The 19,687-nt window shown below is 46.2% G+C and overlaps 1 protein-coding gene across 5 annotated transcripts in view; it reads right to left on the bottom strand.

The window, feature by feature from the left end:
* Window positions 1-19,687, bottom strand: part of TNC (tenascin C) — a 70,947-nt gene that overhangs the window by 11,731 nt on the left and 39,529 nt on the right. For all 5 annotated transcript variants that reach the window (XM_056860374.1, XM_056860376.1, XM_056860375.1 and 2 more), the window contains 5 exons: window positions 19,063-19,335; window positions 10,821-10,943; window positions 9,760-9,903; window positions 3,347-3,466; window positions 1,934-2,077 (listed from right to left, as the gene is read on the bottom strand). In XM_056860374.1, the coding sequence (XP_056716352.1) occupies window positions 1,934-2,077; window positions 3,347-3,466; window positions 9,760-9,903; window positions 10,821-10,943; window positions 19,063-19,335 (804 nt within the window). The remainder of the gene's footprint in view (window positions 1-1,933; window positions 2,078-3,346; window positions 3,467-9,759; window positions 9,904-10,820; window positions 10,944-19,062; window positions 19,336-19,687) is intronic.

Below are 19,687 nucleotides of genomic sequence, written 5' to 3' on the forward strand. Positions count from 1 at the left end.
GTCTCTCGCTCCCTGGTTTGAGGGGGGAGGTTTCAGTTGTGTGTCTTCTGGTTTTCCCTGTTGCAAAGGTGTTGTTTTACAAGGTTGTGTTGCTTTGCAGTTGCTTTGCAAACTGTTGTCAGGGCTGGGAGCTTTGTGCGTGGGCAGCAAGCTCTGCTGAGAGATGCACATTAAGGGTGGGGGGACCCCTTTCAGGGCCCATATCTCAGCCCCCCTGACCCAATCTTTACAAAACTTGGGGAGTCTTTCAATAAACATCCTTTGAAGCTCTGCTGAAAGTTTGGGACCTCTAACCCCAAAAATGCCCCCCCCAGAGCCGCGGAAAGGAGCGATTGTGTTTTTAATGGCTTTATTAGGCCGAATTTTTTCCCCGAACTTTGAATTCCCGCCGAATTGAACGGACCCGAAGTGGGGGAGTTCGGACTTCGGCACGTACCGAACCCACAAGGGCCAAATTCGGCCGAATCCGAACTATACCGAATTTTTTTAAATTCAACAGCCCTAATATTAGGTGCAGTGAAACACAGGCAGGATGGTGCTGCTGCAGTCATCTTGTTTGGGGGCTTCCTGGAGGCACCTGGTTGGCCACTGTGTGAACAGACTGCTGGACTCGATGGGCCTTGGTCTGATCCAGCATGGCCTTTCTTACGTTCTTATGTTTTTAAATGCTTCATTAGTTTGCACTTTAGAATAGGCAGTTGAAGGTAGGACGCTGTCTTACAGCCCATTCCTGAGCTGAGGTGAACGGGGATGGCAGTGGCACCTCTTCCAAAGCCGTTTCCCTGACTCCGTTAAACCAAAAAAAGCCGTTTTGTGGCTTTTTTTGTTTTTTTGTTTAACTGGGGCTTTTCGCCCCATGAAAACAGCGAGGCTTTTCCGGCTGCCGGCGCAAGTGCCCGAAAGTGGTGAGGAAGGCACCCAAGCGGCGGCTCCTTCCCCTGGCCCGCCCCCGGAATACCCCCCTGTGACGGCGTGGCCTCTCCACGCCATTGCCGGCACTATGGAGAGGCCTTGCTGGCGGAGGGGGAAGGCGCAGTCCCACGGCGTTCGGCTGCTGGTGGGACTGGCCTCGTTGCCGACGTGAATGCATGTAACCACATGATTGCATGCATTTACACCAGTGGCCAGGTGACGCCGCCTCCTATAGACTTTTAGCCCCATTCTCAGGAGTGGGCTGCTAGACTCAATTTATTTATCTAGCTTAGTGTGCTCTGTACGGACTGACAACAGCTCTCTGAAGTCTTTTCCAGCGCCTGCTACTTGAGATCCCTTTAACTGTAGATCGAACTCAGGGCTTCCTGTATGCAAAGGATGTGTTGTAAAAGAGCACTTCTCCAATGGAATCATGGACATAGGAAGCTGCCTTATATCAAGTCAGACTACTGATCCATCAAGCTCACTGTCATCTACTCTGATCTCTATGGTCTTAGGCAAAGTATCTTTCCCACCTCCTGTTACCTGAGATCCTTTATCTGGAGATGTCAGGCATTGAGCCTGGGACCTTCTGCATGCAAAGCACATGCTTTTCAGTTAGCCACATCACTGGCGAAATATCTAAACCTCACAACCATTTTATTTCTTGTCTGCCCACGTGTTATAATCAAAACACACTCTTGAAATGTGAGCCCCACCCACAAGAGCAGAAAGAAGGCCTTCACAACACTCTCATCTTATGTGAGATAGGATTGTTGGGTGGAAATAAAGCAGGGCCTTCTCAGTCATGGCCCCACCAGCTCTGGAATTTATCACCCAGAGTGTTCTACCCGCATGAAGAACAGGTCTGCATGTAGAACTCTGTGGTCTTTTAGAAACTTTGATCTATGCCTTCTCCTCTTGAAACCACCTATGCCCACTTCTGGAGATCTTGATTCTGTGTAGGATCCCTACTCTAGGTTCATTTGGAACCTATGATGGACAGAACCTTCCAGAGTACCTGTAGTAAATCTTGTAGAAACAGTAGTGCTTCTCTGAGGCCCTTTAACCGCATAGATCCTGAGTGTATATTCCGCAGCAGGACGAAGGTTAGTAAGATCGTATTCCACAGTGTTGCCCGAGACTCTCTGAGTCACTTCTGGCTCTAAACAGAAAAAGAATAACACAGAATTAGCAGAGTTGTCGGACACATTGTTAATTGACCTATGTAATCATTCCATTTGCAAGGTCTGTTCACTTCTAACTAGTTATACTGATAGGTCTAGAGAGGAGAGCCCTGAAGACCCCAGAAGGATTTTAAGCCAGGTTTCTGGATTACAGTTGGTTGCCTTTTGCTGCTTGTTTTGTAGATTCAGCTGTATTTAACAATGCATTTCATAAATTTTTTGTATGCAGTTTATTGCTTATCTATGCATACAATGTGTGTGTGAGCATTTTTATATATCCTGGTTTATTGATACATATGTATTAACATGGGGAAATAGTCACTGGAAACACAAAATGGTGTGAAAAGAAATATCATGGGCTCAATTCATACAAGGGAAAAGCAAAACTGAAAAAATGAATTTGCAGATTGAGAAAGTAGGGATGTGATATATAACAGCTTTCTTGGCGGAAAGCCTGTTCTGGCTGGCCCCCTGGATGCTTTTGAGTTTCCTTTGGGCAATGCTAATCTTCAGGACCTGATAGATTAGGAACGATTAAAACAAGAAAACAAATATGAAATTTGAGATTCACCGGATATCTTATTTGTGTCCCGTACCAAATTCCAGTGTGGTGTACTGGTTAGGCTACTATCTGGGAGACCCAGTTTCGAATCTCTTCTGTGCCATGGAAACGTGTTGGGTGACCTCGAGCCAGTCACATGCTCTCGGCCTAACCTACCAAACAGGGTTCTTATGAGGATAAAAATGGGGGAAAGGAGAATGATGCCAGCCCCTTTGGGTGTCCATTGGGAAGAAAGGCAGCAGATGAATGAAGTAAGTAAATATAGAAATAACTTTCAGATGCTTTTTATAGTTAGAGTTCCCAATTGCCTGGTTATGCTGGGCAATCACCCGCCAATTGCTTGTGCTGCCCGCCGACTCTCAGCTGGTCGGCGGGTGGAAGCAGGCCAGGAGAACAGAGAGGGAGCGATCAGGTAGACAACGCCACTTCCAGTTTATGCGGAAGTGCCAGCATTGCGCTGGGAGGATGCTCTAGCACTCTACGGAAACCATCAAGTTTTTCTGCGAGTGCTAGAGCATCCCCCCAGCACAATGCTAGCACTTCCGCATAAACTGGAAATGACATCATTATGTACATGACAGCGATTGCCACCCCCCCAACCCCACTTCCCTAAACCTCCCGCTGGTTGTGAGAAGGGACCTGGCAACCATGTTTATAGTGTATAAAGCACACAGAGCTGACTTACCACCTTCAGCGGCATAGGAAACCACATAATTATCCACTGCAGCTATTGCTGGCTGCCAGACAGCCAGGGCCTCGGAGTCCGTGATGTTCACGGCCACCAGTCCTGAGGGGGCGTCCAGCACTGAGGAAAAAGTCAGAGAAGATCACAGTGAGGTTGGGCGGACATTGGATAGGTAAATTATAATAATAATAAAAAAAACTTTGGTTAACTGGCTGGTCAGGTATCGTTAATCAGTAAGGAGTCAAGCATTGAAAGCATTTTTTAAATCACAAGAGTAGCAAACAGTGAGGAGCCTTTCAAGAAAGAGGAGGAGTGCAGCACAGGCTGCTGGGCCCTTGGGACCTCAGCCTGCGCATCTGCCTCATTCATAGGTTTGCCAGCCTCCAGGTAGTAGCTGGTGATCTCCTGCTATTACAACTGATCTCCAGCCGATAGAGATCAGTTCCCCTGGAGAAAATGGCTGCTTTGGCCATTGGACTCTATGGCATTGAAGTCCCTCCCCTCTCAAACCCCACCCTCCTCAGGCTTTGCTCCCCCCCAAACCTCCTGCTGGTGGCGAAGAGGGACCTGGCAACCCTACTCATTCAACATTACTGCCACCACCCTGCCGCGTTACTCAACCTGAGATTGCAGCTACAATGCATAGCCACTAGAGCTCTGCCTTATGGTTTAACTGGGAAAGGAGCAGGCAGAAGATCTCTGGAATAATGAAAATGCAAGGGATGCCTCCTTTTAAATGGGGTGGGGGCAGGGCTTAGCATAACTCAAATGTGTATGACCTTCGTTTCTTTAGAACGGTAAAAGAACAAGCAATCACGACTGCCATTGCTCTCAGAGGACTGTTGATGCCTTTTCACACCTGCAGAATCCTTGTAGACTTCCTGCAGGGAGAGGGGTGGATGGTGCCTACCATTCCACTTCTAACTTCCACATGTGGGTAGACTATACAGGGTGTGAGCTTTAGGTACAGAATCTATATGTGTGTAAGTAGTTACATGGGTGCTGTGGAACACAGGCAGGATGGTGCTGCTGCAGTCGTCTTGTTTGGGGGCTTCCTAGAGGTACCTGGTTGGCCACTGTGTGAGCAGACTGCTGGGCTTGATTGGCCTTGGTCTGATTCAGCAGGATTTTCTTATGTTCTTATGTACATGCATAGGCTTTGTACATATACCGTCAACTAAGTAGGGTGGTTCTATATATCTTCTGATTCTACCCAGTATTCCTTTTAGCCACAAAGTGACCTGGATTCATAATTTTCATTTTTTTAAAACATACCACACACACATGAACACATGAAGCTGATCCAGACACTTAAACTGAACCAGACCCTTGGTCCATTGAGGTCAGTATTGTCTACTCAGACTGGCAGTTGCTCCCCAGGATCTCAGGCAGAGGTCTTTCACATCACCTACTGGCTGGTCCTTTGAACTGGTGGTGCAAGGGATTGAACCTGAGACCTTCTGCATGCTAAGCAGATGCTCTACCACCAAGCCACAGCTCTTCTTGCAGATACATGGCAAAATGTTAAGCAGTCTTTCAGCCTGCTGTTTAGTTTTACATTTTTTTTAGTCAATGTGGGAAACCACAACTTTGATGGAATAGTTGCTCCATCTCTCCCCAACATGCTTAGCTGTTGCCTGAGAAGACAGCAAATCCCAGCTGGCCTAGGCAAATGATCATGTTAGAAAGAAGCTCCCTCCGATCCTCCCCCCCACCTCTATACAGCAGTTGCTGCAGTTAGATGCAAACCACCAGGAAAACAGTGCAACACTTAATGTGCTTGATACTACGGTTGCCAGCTCTGGGTTGGGAAATACCTGGAGATTTTGAAGGTGGAGCCTGGGTTGGGTGGGGTTTGGGGAGGAAAGGGTCCTCAGCAGTGCCAGATTTTGATGAAGAGGGGCCCTAGGCTATTCCACTTGTGAGGCCCTTCCTAATCCCCCACCCTCATGGCTAGAGGAAGAAGGAAGAGTGTTTTAAACAAAATTCAGCGAAGCCGAGGATGATGGGTGTTTACAGTTCCGCAATTCACAATTCTTCCTCTACGGGACATAAGATGTTATTGTTAAATACCGTAGTGATTGAAAAAAAAATTACACACCTTGGCAAGAGGCCCCCACGATTTTGAGGCCCTAGGCTTCAGCCTGCCAAACCTATAGGTAAATCCGGCACTGGTCCTCAACAGTGTATAATGCCATAGAGTCCACCTTCCAAAACAGCCATTTTCTCCCGGGGAACTGGTTTCTGTCACCTGGAGATCAGTTGTAATCCCAAGAGATCTCCAGCCACCCCCTGGAAACTGGCAACCCTACTTGATATGCATTATGGACAAAAATGTTGCATAGCATGCAACTAGGTTGGCCAGATTTGAGGAATTGGAATATAGAAACAGTCCAATTAACCTCTAAAATTGGAGGGCAGAGATTGCAGGAGAGTGACCCTGTTTCTACCACCTCACCCCCTTCCATAAACTGAGTGAGTCTTCCCAGATTCTGAATGGTTGGAAGGGCTTGTGATGCTACAAACAAAGTAGGGTTGCCAGCTTCGGGTTGGGGCAGAGCCTGAGGAGGGTGGGGTTTGGGGAAGGAAGGGACTTCAATGCCATAGAGTCCAATTGCCAAGGCAGCTATTTTCTCCAGGTGACTTGATCTCTATTGGCTGGAGATCAATTGTAATAGCAGGAGATCTCCAGCTAGTACCTGGAGGTTGGCAACCCTAAAACAAAGGCCATCTACTACTTCCATGAAGGATGTTCAGCTCTGCAGAATATATGATCCTATTTGGCAGTCGGCTGACAATAGATGACCCTCAACTGAACGCATCCCAGTTCTACATGAAGAAAATAAACAGACCTCTGTGAACTGTGTCATTTCTCTTTTCTGGCTGTCTAGAATGTGCTGAAGTAAATAAGAGACATATAACGGGCAACTCCTCGCAGTAGACACAGGAACAAATTATTATCCCCACAGGAAAGGAAAGCCATTATGGATGAGGACTTTCAAAGATGTTGAGACAAAGCAAAATGGATTATTGTCCTGTTGTGAAGGGCAAATTGGCTGCAAGTTCTAACCTTGGTATCATCCATCTTTCTCACCTGACTTATTTATCCCCTTCTCAGTTCCAGAAGTTTCTTGGGGGGAAATCCAGAACTGAGTCTGGGAAATCAGCTGATCAGAAGGCAAAAAACAGGGATGGTGTTCTGGCAGCCTGTGGCTCTCTGGAGGCCACTGCTCACGATTTTTCACACAGGTGACCATGTTCTGTTCATTCTTGTGAAGGAGTTCTCCCCCCCCCCCCATTACTCTCACTGGAGATGTGGCATTGAGGTGGGCTGATGCTCCAAGGCCAGGAAAATCCATCCAGTCTCCATTATCACAGTACTATGGGTAAGACTAAGTACACATCCCTGGTTCCATTATGCTATAGCACCATGGTCTGCTTTTCCTTCCTTACAACATAAGTCAAGCAATCTTGATGTGATTCTATATATGGTTGCATCAACAATGCTTTTTGAGTTGTGTTTTGTCAATGCACAGGGCCACAAGTATGCGCCCTGCGCAGAGAAAGTCTCTCGATGCAGTCACATATCATGATAGCTTTTTTGCAGTGTTTTATAAATGCACACATGTGCATTAATAATGTAGCCGGAGGGGGACAAAAAGAACCAAACTCTACAGTAAATTGGTAGTGTTGCCAACCTCCAGGTGGTGGCTGGAGATCTCCTACTATTACAACTGATCTCCAGCCCATAGAGATCAGTTCACCTGGAGAAAATGGCCTCTTTGGCAATTGGACTTGATGGCATTGAAGTCCCTTCCCTCCCCAAACCCCACCCTCCTCAGGCTCTGCCCCCACCAAAACCTGCAGGTATTTTCCACCCCAGAAGCTGGCAACCCTATGAATTGGGCATGCTCCAATTCCAGAATTTGTTTCGGAAATTCTTCTAGTTAAATGAAAATTCAGGAGTGAAAAGCAAAGCAGAGGGATTTTTCTGAACAATAAAGAAATGTAGTGAAGGAAAACCTCTGAAACCTACAAAAGTTAGTGTATGTAGTAATCACACACACACACACAAGCCAATTCATAACAAAGATTTGAGCCAAACAAGCATTTCTGCAAGTGGAAAGAGAGTTCTGTTGGCAGAGTGGGAGGGGGGAGATTATTGCCAATATCCCTTGCCGCTGCAGATCCTTGCTTCACCCTAGCACCGCTTGTGAGGGTCCCCTGACACCCTACTGACACTGAGGGTCCTTGTTTCACCCTAGCGCCGCTTGTGAGGGTCCCCTGACACTAAGCAGGACTGTGGGTGGCACAAAGGACTCTGGGCGACTGTGGGGAGGGGAGGCAGGAAATCCCAGTCTTTGCTCCTCTTGCAGAACTTTGGCTCTAACCCAATGCTAACAGCTGTAAAGTCCATAAAAATAGGAACATTAACCATAAAAGAAATAATAAAACCATTTGTCTAGTGGAATAAGTTCCAAAGAAGAAGCCAGGGAAGAAGATAAACAAGCTTCTTGTATTTCGCCAAATGCTGGAAAGGACAACTTGGCCCTAACAAACAAGACTAGTTACAAAAGGTTGGGTATTTATTATTGTTTATGAAGTTGATGGCTCTCTTGGGGGCTAACATGAGATAGCAGCCATTTAGTGGAATTTTGGTCTCTGGTTCTGGCATATTTCAAATAGTCTGTCCTGTGCTGTACTAAAACGAACCTAGATATTTGTTTTAAGAGAAGATTCCCCCCCCCTCTTTTTCTTTGTGACATTAACAAATATATTGTACTTCTTTTTGCATCCTTGCATGGTCATGAGCAGTGTACAGAACTGTTAATGGCAGGGCCCAGGAGACGAGACTTCTAATTCCCAGGAAACTGTGGTTGCTCACTGGGTAACCTTCAGCTACTCATTCTCTCTCAGCTTACAGGGCAAAAACGCATGGTCGCTTTAGCCTCCTTTATTCCCTGTTTCAGCCAGGATTGAATGCACGTTCGGGGAAACGCATGTGTTCGATCCTGGCTGAATCCTGGCTGAAACAGGGAATAAAGAAGGCTAGAGCGACCATGCATTTTCGCCCACAGTTAGGGTTGCCTCTTTATAACCGGCAGGAGTTTTTTTAGGCAGAAGCAAGGGAAGGCGGTTTTTGGGGAGGGGAGGGAATTCAATGCCATGGAGTCCAATTGCTAAAGCGGCCATTTTCTCCAGATGAACCAATCTCTGTCAGCTGGAGATCAGTTGTAATCAGGGGATCTCCAGCTAATACCTGGAGGTTATGACAGTGGTTATGAGGCTAAACAGGGACAACCATGATCACTGCTTTGAGTTACTCAGTGTGGGGCCATGACTTAGTGGTAGAACATCTGCTCGGCATGCAGAAGATCCAGAAGGTTCAGGCTTGCCAGTTCCCCCACTGGGAATGGCTGCAAATGGGGGTGGGGGTGGGCTGAAACCTTCCCCCATGTGCCCAGAAGTGATGTCAGCGTGTCGCCAGAGGACATTGGATATACTCTGGCAGTTTTGCCCAAATGCTAGAGCATCCCCAGCATCCCACAGTGACACATTGATGTCACTCCCATCATATGTAAGCCCCCACCCCCAGCCAGCAGCCAGGCCCTGCTTGGCAACCTTAACAAGGTTTCAGGTTATATCCAGTTAAAAGGATCAGGTAGCAGGTGATGGGGAAGTGGAATGGTATTGTATAGCCCAATTTTGACTGATCTTGGAAGCTACGCAGGGTCAGTACTTGGATGGGAGACCACCAAGGAAGACTTTGCAGAGGAAGGCAATGGCGAACCACCTCTGCTTAATTTCTTGCCTTGAAATCCCTATGGGGTCACCATAAGTACACTGTGATTTGATGGCATTTTGCATACACAGCAGATGATGAGACAGACTTCTACCTGGAACAGCTGCTGCTGGTACTGATTTTGATAGACCAATGGCCTGACTAAAGGGTGTTTTCACACATACTGAATAATGCACTTTCAATCCACTTTCAATGCACTTTCAAATGATCGTTTGCAAGTGTATTTTGCCATTTCACACAGTAAAATCCAGCTGCAAAGTGCATTGAAAGTGGATTGAAAGTGCATTATTCGGCATGTGTGAAAGTGCCCTAAGGGTAAGGCTGCTTCTTGTGTAGGAAGGGCAGGATAAAAATGGATGGATGGATTAGTTGATAATACAACTTTTTAAAGGCATGATTTTAATCCACCAGCCTCTTTCAGAGTTACGACTACAGAGTTCAGATTGCAATATTTTGCAAGCACAGATTGGCTCCACCATAGTAAGTTCCCTCCAAATGACTCAAGCAAGCAAGCCAAGACAGGCTATACACTTTCAACTCTTTCATGGCTTAACTGCTTATTAAAAAGATCCTGGGAGGAGGGTAAGGGAGAATCTGCCTTTATACATACCTGTGGTCAGAGATCCAGAAGCAGGTTCACTTTCTTCAAATCCTTTGACAGAGATTATGCTGACAATGTACTCTACGCCTGGAATCAGTTTTACCAACTTGGCTCTACTCTTGCTTCCATCGACTGTTACCACACTGGGGGTACCTGGAATCGATAACGATTTTGATGATATTTTGCACATGCTCTCACAAAAAAGAGACATTTTCACTGTGGAGAAAGCTCGGAATTAATGAAATTATTGTTATTGTTGTTATTATTATTACTATTATTTGGCTGCAGTTTCCAAATAATCGATTTGAGCTTGCTGCCCATATTTGTGTTTGAGCAAAGTGCTGGTTTTTCATCTTTAAAGCCCTAAATGGCTTGCATTTAGGGCACATGAAAGACTATCTTCTTCCCTATTGTCCAGCCCACCACCTAAGAGCATTCCTCACAACCATTCCTCTCTGTGTCCCCCACCTTCAGAGGTGAGGCATGTGGCAACTAGAGACAGGGCTTTTTCAGATGTGGCACCTTACCTGTAGAATGCCTTTCCTCTTCAGGCCTGCCTAACACGTGCACTGCTTTATTTCAGACATGAGGGTAAAATGTTTCTGTTTACCCAGGCTTTTAAATAAGGGGCCGATCTTTGTAAACATCCTTTTGTAGTCTGTTTTTATCCTTGAGAAATGTTTAAGACCCATTTTAAATGGCTTAATGTTTTGGGTTGTTTTATGTGCTGCTGTGTTTTGAACGGTGGTATTTAATAACATTTAAAGCGTTTTTTGCATTTATTGTGTTTTGTTTTGTATATCGCCTCAGGCAGGTTCCCTGGAGAGGCAGGCATAGATTTTTTTTTTCCAGATGGATGGATGGATGGTTGGATGGATGGGCAGAAAGACAGGCAGGCAGGCAGGTAGGTAGGTTGATAGGTAGGTGTGTAGGGAGGTAGGTAGGTAGGTTGATAGGTAGGTAGGTAGGGAGGGAGGGAGAGAGAGAGAGGTAGATAGATAGATAGATAGATAGATAGATAGATTTCTCATACCTACCTATCCCCACGTGTGCCCCCCCTTCTCTCTCACCTCCTGTAAGTGGGACGTAGGAAATCCGGAAGCTGTCCACTCGTGCTCTTGGGGCAGTCCAGCTGACGACAGCAGAGTTTTCAGTGATATCTGAGAAAGTGAGTTCCCTGGGAGCTCCCAAAGCTAGCCAAAAGAGAAACACACAGACACAGACAAGGAGAAGGAGTTAACATGCCGCTGTTACACCATCCACGCTTGGTTGGGGGAAAAAGAGAACGGTCTCAGATTTCCAGTCCATGAGCTGAAACTACAATAAATATTTAGTCCAGTGTTATGACTGGAATGGAAAGTTTGATACCACAAAGGCTTTTTGTGGCGAGCTCAGAACAATTCCCTTTATGGTTGAGGATTAGATTTTTGTCAATAATCTTGCAGTCACGTCCAACTCCACACACAAACAAAAGCAGCTTGAGAGAATTGTATTGCTTGACTCCTAAGATGTCCTCTCCCACCAGAGCATAAACAGTGCAAATGTCAAAACGTGGTATTCATATGTTATGCTAGATGACATCTCCCCATTTCAGAGATTCACGTGTGCACAGATGCTCTCAAGCAACTGAGGAGTTCTTGCCTGTTTCTGAAGAGGGCAACAGAGATCAGTTCCCCTGGAGAAAATGGCCACTTTGGCCATTGGGCTCTATGGCCTTGAAGTCCCTCCCCTCTAGGGTTGCCAGGTCCCTCTTGCCACCGGTGAGTTTTTTTGGGGGGAGCCTGGGGAGGGACTTCAATGCCATAGAGTCCAATTGTGAAAGCGGCAATTTTCTCCAGGTGAACTGTTCTCTATCGGCTGGAGATCAGTTGTAATAGCAGGAGATCTCCAGCTAGTACCTGGAGGTTGGCAACCCTACTCCCCTCCCCAAACCCCATGCTGCTCAGGGTCCACCCCCAAAATCTCCAGGCATTTCCCAACCCAGTGCTGGCAACCGTAGTGACAACACAGCCCAGCAAAGGACAGGGAAAACACCCCTTTAAAGGCCTACAAAGGGGTCGAATGGCATGCGGCAGCAGGTGTGCCATCTTTAAAGTGGAGTGTAGCTCTGCATGCCTCCCTGTGATTGTTACAGAGGGAGTGTCCATGTGGGTGCTTCGCCCACAGCCCCCCTGAGGATGCCCCTTCGAGCAGGGTCAAAACAGGAGGTGTGTTTTTAACCCGGTTTCGAGGGAAACGCCCCAGCAGTGCCATGCCAGGGATAAGCACAACAGCATGTGGCCTTTAACACAGAAGCTTCCTGCTTTCTGTGAAGGGAAAAGTCCCCCTGGGGAAGCAGCCGCAGACAAGGAACTCTTTGAAAGCAATTCAAAATGCTTCTCTCCCCTTGCTCCCCTTGTTCGTTGTTTCCGGCCGTGTGTTTCTTTGGGGAATCATGGAAAAAGTAGCAAAACGATAATCCATTGAAAATGTGTGAGCTAATGGCAATCTGTTGGTTGGTTTCTACATGACACAAACCTTCTTCGTATTCTTGCCTCTGGTTTTTTATGCATGGCTGTTTCCCTTGCCGTCAGCCCTTTGACGGCTTCGGGTCTTTGTGTTGATTATGCATGCAGTTTCCAACCGTCAGAGGTCGTCTCGCTCTCCTCCTGCATTTCCCCCGCGTTTTCCCCGTATTTTTAAATTAGATATAAAACTTGCCTTTGAAAACTTGGGGGAAATGCAGGGAAAGGCAGGGGGGAGTGAGGCGACCTCTGATGGTCAGAATCGACATGCGTAATCAACACGAAGACCCAAAGTCATCGGAAGGCTGATAGCGAGGGAAACAACCATGCATAAAAGACCTATATCTCCTTTCATACTTGAGAGAGGTACTCCAACCACAGGCAAATTGAAGCCATCCCATGTCTAGGGTTTCTTTTAAACTACCCTTTTGTCATAGTCTGAAACTTATTTTGGCAAACTGTTAGGAAAAGTAGAAGAGATTTCCGACACCCCGAGATAAGTCTGGCATTCAGAAGTTTATATTCAGCGTTGCAGTCCTAAATGGCCTTTCTTTATCCAGTTGCAAGGGAAACAACTCTGATTTTAAAATGTTAAAAAAATAAACAGCCCACACAAGGGAGGTCCATTAGCAAAGTACCAGAAGCAAACCACATTAAAAGCTTCTATGGAGACGTGCCAGTTGCAACTTAAGCAAACTGGGCTGGGGGTGGGGGGTGGCTGGCTGGCTTCAGATGGCTCACGAAATTTCAAATTTAGATTGATTTACTTTGAAATGATGTAATTTGTATATAATAAAGGCTAGTGTTTTCTTTTCTTTTCATTTAAAAAAAATCTGGCTCCTTTTCAATGGACTATTTTTTTAAGTTAAGCATTCTGCTAAATTGTTTCTACATCCAAAAAGCAGAAGTCGAAGAATACTTTTCCATTAGGCCAAACCACACTGTCGCCAATATGGTTGCCAGCTCTGAGCTGGGAATTACCTGGAGATTTGGGTGATGGAGCATGAGGAGGGTGGGGTTTGGAGAGGGGAGGGACTTCAATGCCGTAGAGTTAGGGTTGCCAACCTCCAGGTAGCGGCTAGAGATCTCCTGCTGTTACAACTGTTCTCCAGGCAACAGAGATCAGTTCCCCTAGAGAAAATGGCCACTTTGGCGATTGGAGTCTATGGCATTGAAGTCCCTCCCCTCTCCAAACCTCACCCTCCTCAGACTCCACCCCCAACATCTCCAGGTATTTCCCAACCCAGAGATGGCCACCCTACACAGAGTCCAATAGCCAAAGCAGCCATTTTCTCCAGGGGGACAGATCTCTATCACCTGGATACCAGTTGTAATAGCAGAAGATCTCCAGCTACCACCTGGAGGTTAGCAAACCTGGGCACCAAGTATTGAATAAGCTTTTGAGTCCCTCAGAACTTTTCACCAGCCTGGGAAAGAATCCTGAGAAACCGAAAAGTTCACCACAGCTTTGTGACATTTTGGTTAACCTGAAGCTTTAAAAGGTGCAAAGATGAGAATCATGGGTTCAGTTAGCACAATTAAATCAAAACAGGGATCTTCAGGTCAAAATAGCAGGAATGGGAAAGCTATTAACTGGTGTTTGAAATATCCTCGGAATAAAATATTTTTGTTTTGTTTTGACCAGTGGTATTGTGCCTATTTCTCTCCCCCCCCCCCCATATGGTTTTTGCAGCTGACGGATCTCTTTTGTTGCCTTCGCATGTTATTACCTTAAGCCTTGGAGGGGAGTGCAAATACAGTTCCCAAGGAGAATAAATAAAATAACTCTGCTCATGAGAATAAACAAGGAATGGAGCTAGATGGGGAAAGGAGCGTTTGGCAAAGTTAGTAAATGGATAAACCATGTCCTTGCCATAGACTGGAACCAAATATTTCTATGAAATGCTGATCCTCTCTGTCACTATCACCATCAATCTATGGTGGAGTGGTTAGAGTGCTAAAGAGAGATCAGGGAGACCCAGGTTCAAATCCCCACTATGCCATGGGAGCTTCCTGGGCAAGTTATTCCCTTTCAGCCTAACCTATCTTAGTAGGGTTGCCAACCTCCAGGTAGTAGTAGTAGAAGAAGAAGGATAGGAAGAGGAGGAGAGTTGTTTTTTATATGCCGGCTTTCTCAACCACTTAAGGAAGACTCAAACCAGCTTACAATCACCTTCCCTTCCCCTCCCCACAACAGACAACCTGTAAGGTAGGTGGGGCCGAGAGAGTGTGACTAGCCCATGGTCACCCAGCTGGCTTTATGTGTAGGAGTGGGGAAACAAATCCAGTTCACCTGATTAGCCTCCGCCGCTCATGTGGAGGAGTGGGGGATCAAACCTGGTTCTCCAGATCAGAGTCCACCACTCCGAACCACCATTCTTAACCACTAAACCATGCAGGCTGGAGATCTGCTGCTATTACAACTTATCGCCAGCCTACAGAGATCAGTTCACCTGGAGAAAATGGCTGCTTTGGCAATTGGACTCTATGGCATTGAAATCATCCCCCTCCCCAAACCCCGTCCTCCTCAGGCTCCGCCCCAAAAACCTCCCACGATGGCAAAGAAGGACCTGGCAGCATCTGTAGGCAGATGGCTTGCCAATAGGCCAGCTAGAGGGGGTGGGGAACCTGATTCCTATGTGTGTGTGTGTGTGTGTGTGTGTACAATTTGGTGTATGTGTGCCATCAAGCCACAACTAACTTATGGCAACCCCGTAGGGTTTTCAAGGCAAGAGATGTTCAGAGGTGATTTCCCTTTGCCTGCCTCTGCATGGGCTGAGAGACATCTGGGAGAACTGTGACAACTCTTGGTCATCGCACTGTTCATTTTTAAATAGGGTTGCCAACCTCCAGGTGGGGACTGGAGATCTACTGCTATTACAGCTGATCTCCAGGTGACCAAGACCAGTTCACCTGGAGAAAATGGCCCCTTTAGAAGGTGGACTCCATGGTATTAGACCCCACTGAAGTCCCTCCCCTCCCCAAACCCTGCCTTCCTGATGCTCCACCCCTAAAATCTCCAGGCATTTCCAAACTTGGAGCTGGCAACCCTACTTATAATGTTGCCTTATACTGAATCAGGCCATTGGTCCATTTTCCGCAATACTCCTTTCACTGGAGATGCCAGGGATTGCACTGTGGACCTTTTGCATGCAAAGCAGGGGCTCAGCTACTAAGCCACAGCCTTCTGAGGTCTCCCATCCACATACATGCCAGGACCAACCCTACTTAGCTTCTGAGATCTGAGAAGATCAGGCTAGCCTGGGTTATCCAGGCCAGGGTGGGGGAATATACTGATGGGTATTATTTCCCTCATGTCAGATTTCTTGTTTGTCTCCATTTGTTTTCTTATTGGCTTGCAAGTAATGTACTTATTTATAACTGTGCTCTTTATTTTCCCCCCTCTTCTCTTCCATGTTGTTAGAATGCAGAGTATGTATACACGTCCTGTATTACACCATTGCAGAAATTCCTGTAATGGAAATGTAATTAATTCAGGTTTGTGTAGAAATCTGCACTTCATCTTTCTTCTTTTTACTTTCCAGACTTGCCTGCCCCAGATGGCTTAAAGTTCAAGTCAGTTAAAGACACTTCTGTCAAGGTGGAGTGGGATCCCCTGGACATTCCTTTCAGTGGGTGGAAAATAGTCCTTCAAAGCCCGGTAAGGAAGATTTCAGTTTCACATCTAGGGTTGCCAGTTCCGGGTTGGGAAATACTTGGAGATTTTTGGGGGTGGAGCCTGAGGAGGGTGGGGTTTGGGGAGGGGAGGGACTTCAATGCCATAGAGTCCAATTGCAGCTCATTGTCTCCTGGTGAACTGATCTCTATTGGCTGGAGATCTGTTGTAATAGCAGGAGATTTCCAGCTAGTTCCTTGTGGTTGGCAACCTGGCACAACCTCCAAGAAAGCTAGTTGCTAGTCCCAGCCACAGATTTCCTCCCTACCTTTCCAGTGTAATCTTATGTAGACTTACTCCAGTCTACGCCTATTGAAATGAATGGGCTTAGACTGGAATAACCCTCTTTAGGATTGCAGTGTTCATGTTTGAGACCAGCTTTTCCAGCAGCTTCAACAAAACACAATCCTTCCGTAGCTTCCCTCTTTGGCATTGAAAAATATCTCATTACCATCAAAGGAGAAAAAGACTATTAAGAGTCTTAAAGAGGTTTGGAGGCAATAAATCAAAAGCTAATTCCATTTTGCTGAGGGATTGTGAGGGCCCAGCTGCAGGGAGCAATGCACATGGCTGCTCTGTGAGGTATTTCCCTGGGAATTTTAATAGGCTTTGTTCTATCAGGGGCTTACTCATGGACTCTTAAATCTCTCTGGAAAAGTCTAAGAACTTGTCATTGGTGGGGGATGGTATATGTGCATGTAGGGGAGAAATGATAACCATCACCAGTGGCTTTCCATACATTTGGTATGAGTCAGTGGAAAAGAGGAGACATTGTTTTAGAAAGTCAGTCGTAAACATGTGACCCTCTGGAGCTAAGTAGGGTTGCCAGCTTCCAGGTACTAGCTGGAGATCTCCTGCTTCTACCACTGATCTCCAGCTAATAGAGATCAGTTCACCTGGAGAAAATGGCCACTTTGGCAATTGGACTCTATGGCATTGAAGTCCCTCTCCTCCCCAAACCCTACTCTCCTGAGGCTCTACCCCAGAAACCCCCCACCGGTGGCAAAGAGGGACTTGACAACCCTAGGTCATAGCAACCAGCAATAGTGCGTGGCTATTCTAGATTTAGTTTGCCAGATTAGAGCCCAATCCTACTCCTATCCTACCGCTTCACTGAGCAAAGTTTGAAGATTTCTCCCAGCCCAAGGACTCAACCTCCAACTTAAGTGGTCCTTCCAATGGAAGAGTCACTTCCATTGGACGACAGCTTTTTAGGATGGAGGCTTGCTCCTTGGAGAAAGGTTGGGTCCACACCAGCATCTTGGCTGTGCTACATCACATTACTGGTGATGCAATCTAATGCATCTCTGTACAATAACAAAGGAGGAACATTCAGTCAGGTGAGCAGTTTGAAGGAATTTCAAGATAGACAGCCATTTGGTACCCCTTCAGGAGCCAGATATGCTCCTGGTTCCTCCAGTGGATTCCAACTTCCAATGCACATGCTTTTTTTAAATGTCGGATCTACATTTGGTGGAAATGTTTGGCTCAGATGGACATACATCTATCCACTCTGCCAAGTGCTACTGCTCACTTCTAGCTTATTTTCGGTTGATGATGCAGTCTGGCATGGTATACCCCAGATGCAAGTGCACAACCTTAGCAAAGAACAGGTTGCAGAAGAAAAAAGTAGTCCCTCTATCCGCCTTTGAGAGTCCCAGGAACTGCAAATTTATTAACTGGTGATATACCGACCACCAGTTACAACTTATGGTCCCTGGAGTTAATTAGGGACCACTTGATAATGGAGTATGCTGGGTTTTTTGCCCATTGTTTAGTATTCTTTGGGCACCAGCTTAGTGGAATTCTTAAAATAATAATAGCATAGCCCATCAGGACCTTAAGCTGAACCTGAAAGCCATCTTTAACACCATTAAGTGGGGTGTTAGCTCCATTGTTCTGATCCCTAGCTAGGCTATCAGCCACACTATGCTGTATTTCAAACACTCCATGGGTATTAAACACTCCATAGGGAGGGGCTGTGGCTCAGTGGCAGAGCATCTTCTTGCCATGCAGAAGGTCCCAGGTTCAATCCCTGGCATCTCCAGTTAAAGGGACTAAGCAAGTAGGTTATGTGAAAGACCCCTGCCTGAGACCCTTGAGAGCCACTGCCGGTCTGAGTAGACAATACTGACTTTGATGGACTAAGGGTCTGATTCAGTATAAGGCAGCTTTATGTGTTCATGTAAAATCTCTTTTAGATCTACGGAGTACATTAAAGAAATCCAAACACCAATAGTTTGCCTGGGGTGAAGAATGAGAAATACAAAGACAGGAACATAAGCATGTTCCATCCATTGAAATGTTTGAAAAGAGATCTGAGAACCAATAAAGAAACTTTGGGAAGGGGAAGTAGAGGGTTGTACATGAATTGTTAGTAACCAGACCACCACCCACTGGGATGTTCTGCTGCACAAATGCCATAGGGAATTGAGCCTGAGTATTTGTTTCATTTTGTAGGGCTTGCACACAATAACATTTCCCAGTGGACTGTGCTCCAAATTCTTATGTGGAGAGACATGAGAAAGTCGCATGCAACTATGCATGAGAAGCAATAATAATAAGAAGAGTTGGTTTTTATATGCCAACTTTCTCTACCATTTAAGAAGAATCAAACCGGTTTACAATCACCTTCCCTTCCCCTCCTCACAACAGACACCTTGTGAGGTATGCAAGGCTGAGAGAGCTCGAAGAGAACTGTGACTAGCCCAAGGTCACCCAGCTGGCTTCATGTGGAGGAGTGGGGAAACCAACCCAGTTCACCAGTTTATCCTCCGCCGTTCATGTGGAAAAGTGGGGAATCAAACCCAGTTCTCCAGATTAGAGTGCTCCAAACCACCACTCTTAACCACTACACCACGCTGGCTCTCATTCCTTTCAAGTTATTCCTTTCAATGGAGCTTATGCAGGAGAAATTCTACCCATGCTCTGTGCGCCAGATTTTTAAGTGAACAGAAATATGAAAAACATTTACACACCTACACATGTGGCTACTGCAAGACAAGTTTTCTTGGTGGGTTGTCCTCCAAATGTTTCAGTGGACAGAAATGTGAAAGACAGCACACACACAGAGAGAGATGCTTGCATGCATGTGGGTGACTCATGCTTTTCTATTCCTTTTCGAGAGAATACCTGTTGTTGCCATTGCATTTATGGGCTGGGAACGCCGTCCACTGGTAACTCCATAGAGATCTATGTAATATTCGGTGCCTTCCTTCAGCCCTGTAATATCTTGGGTGCGTTCATGACCTGGTATAATTAGTTCCAGAGGGTTTACAAGCCTATTGGCATCCCTGATTTTAAGGACAAAACTGTCAAATACTCCTTCATCGGCTGTCCAAGACAGACGGAAACCATCTGGGGTAGCATCCGAAACCAGAAGGTTGTCAACTTCAGGTTCTGCTTCTGAAATTGGAAACAAAAAAAAAGCAGGAGGGAAAAAAGGAAAGCTTTTAATTTCCCTTTTTTTAAAAAAAGAAGAAGAAAGAAAACTCCCAGGGGTCTGCCACAAATTAGGTTAGAGTATGGTGTGAATGTTCCAGCCACAAGTTCAGAGAAATGGAAACAGTCGGCCTGTGATCCAAAAGAAGGGGGAGAAACGCTTTCAGAGGTTAAGAACAAGATGCATTCCCGACCGAAGATGGGGGTGTGATTGTTTCTCGAGGACCCCCAAACACCGCTGATGTATCACACACCACTTTCACCCTGCCATGCAATATGAAACATGCTGGTAGTAATCCTGATGTTCATTGGTTCT

This window comes from Euleptes europaea, chromosome 14, assembly GCF_029931775.1.
Source record: "Euleptes europaea isolate rEulEur1 chromosome 14, rEulEur1.hap1, whole genome shotgun sequence".
Taxonomy (NCBI): domain Eukaryota; kingdom Metazoa; phylum Chordata; class Lepidosauria; order Squamata; family Sphaerodactylidae; genus Euleptes; species Euleptes europaea.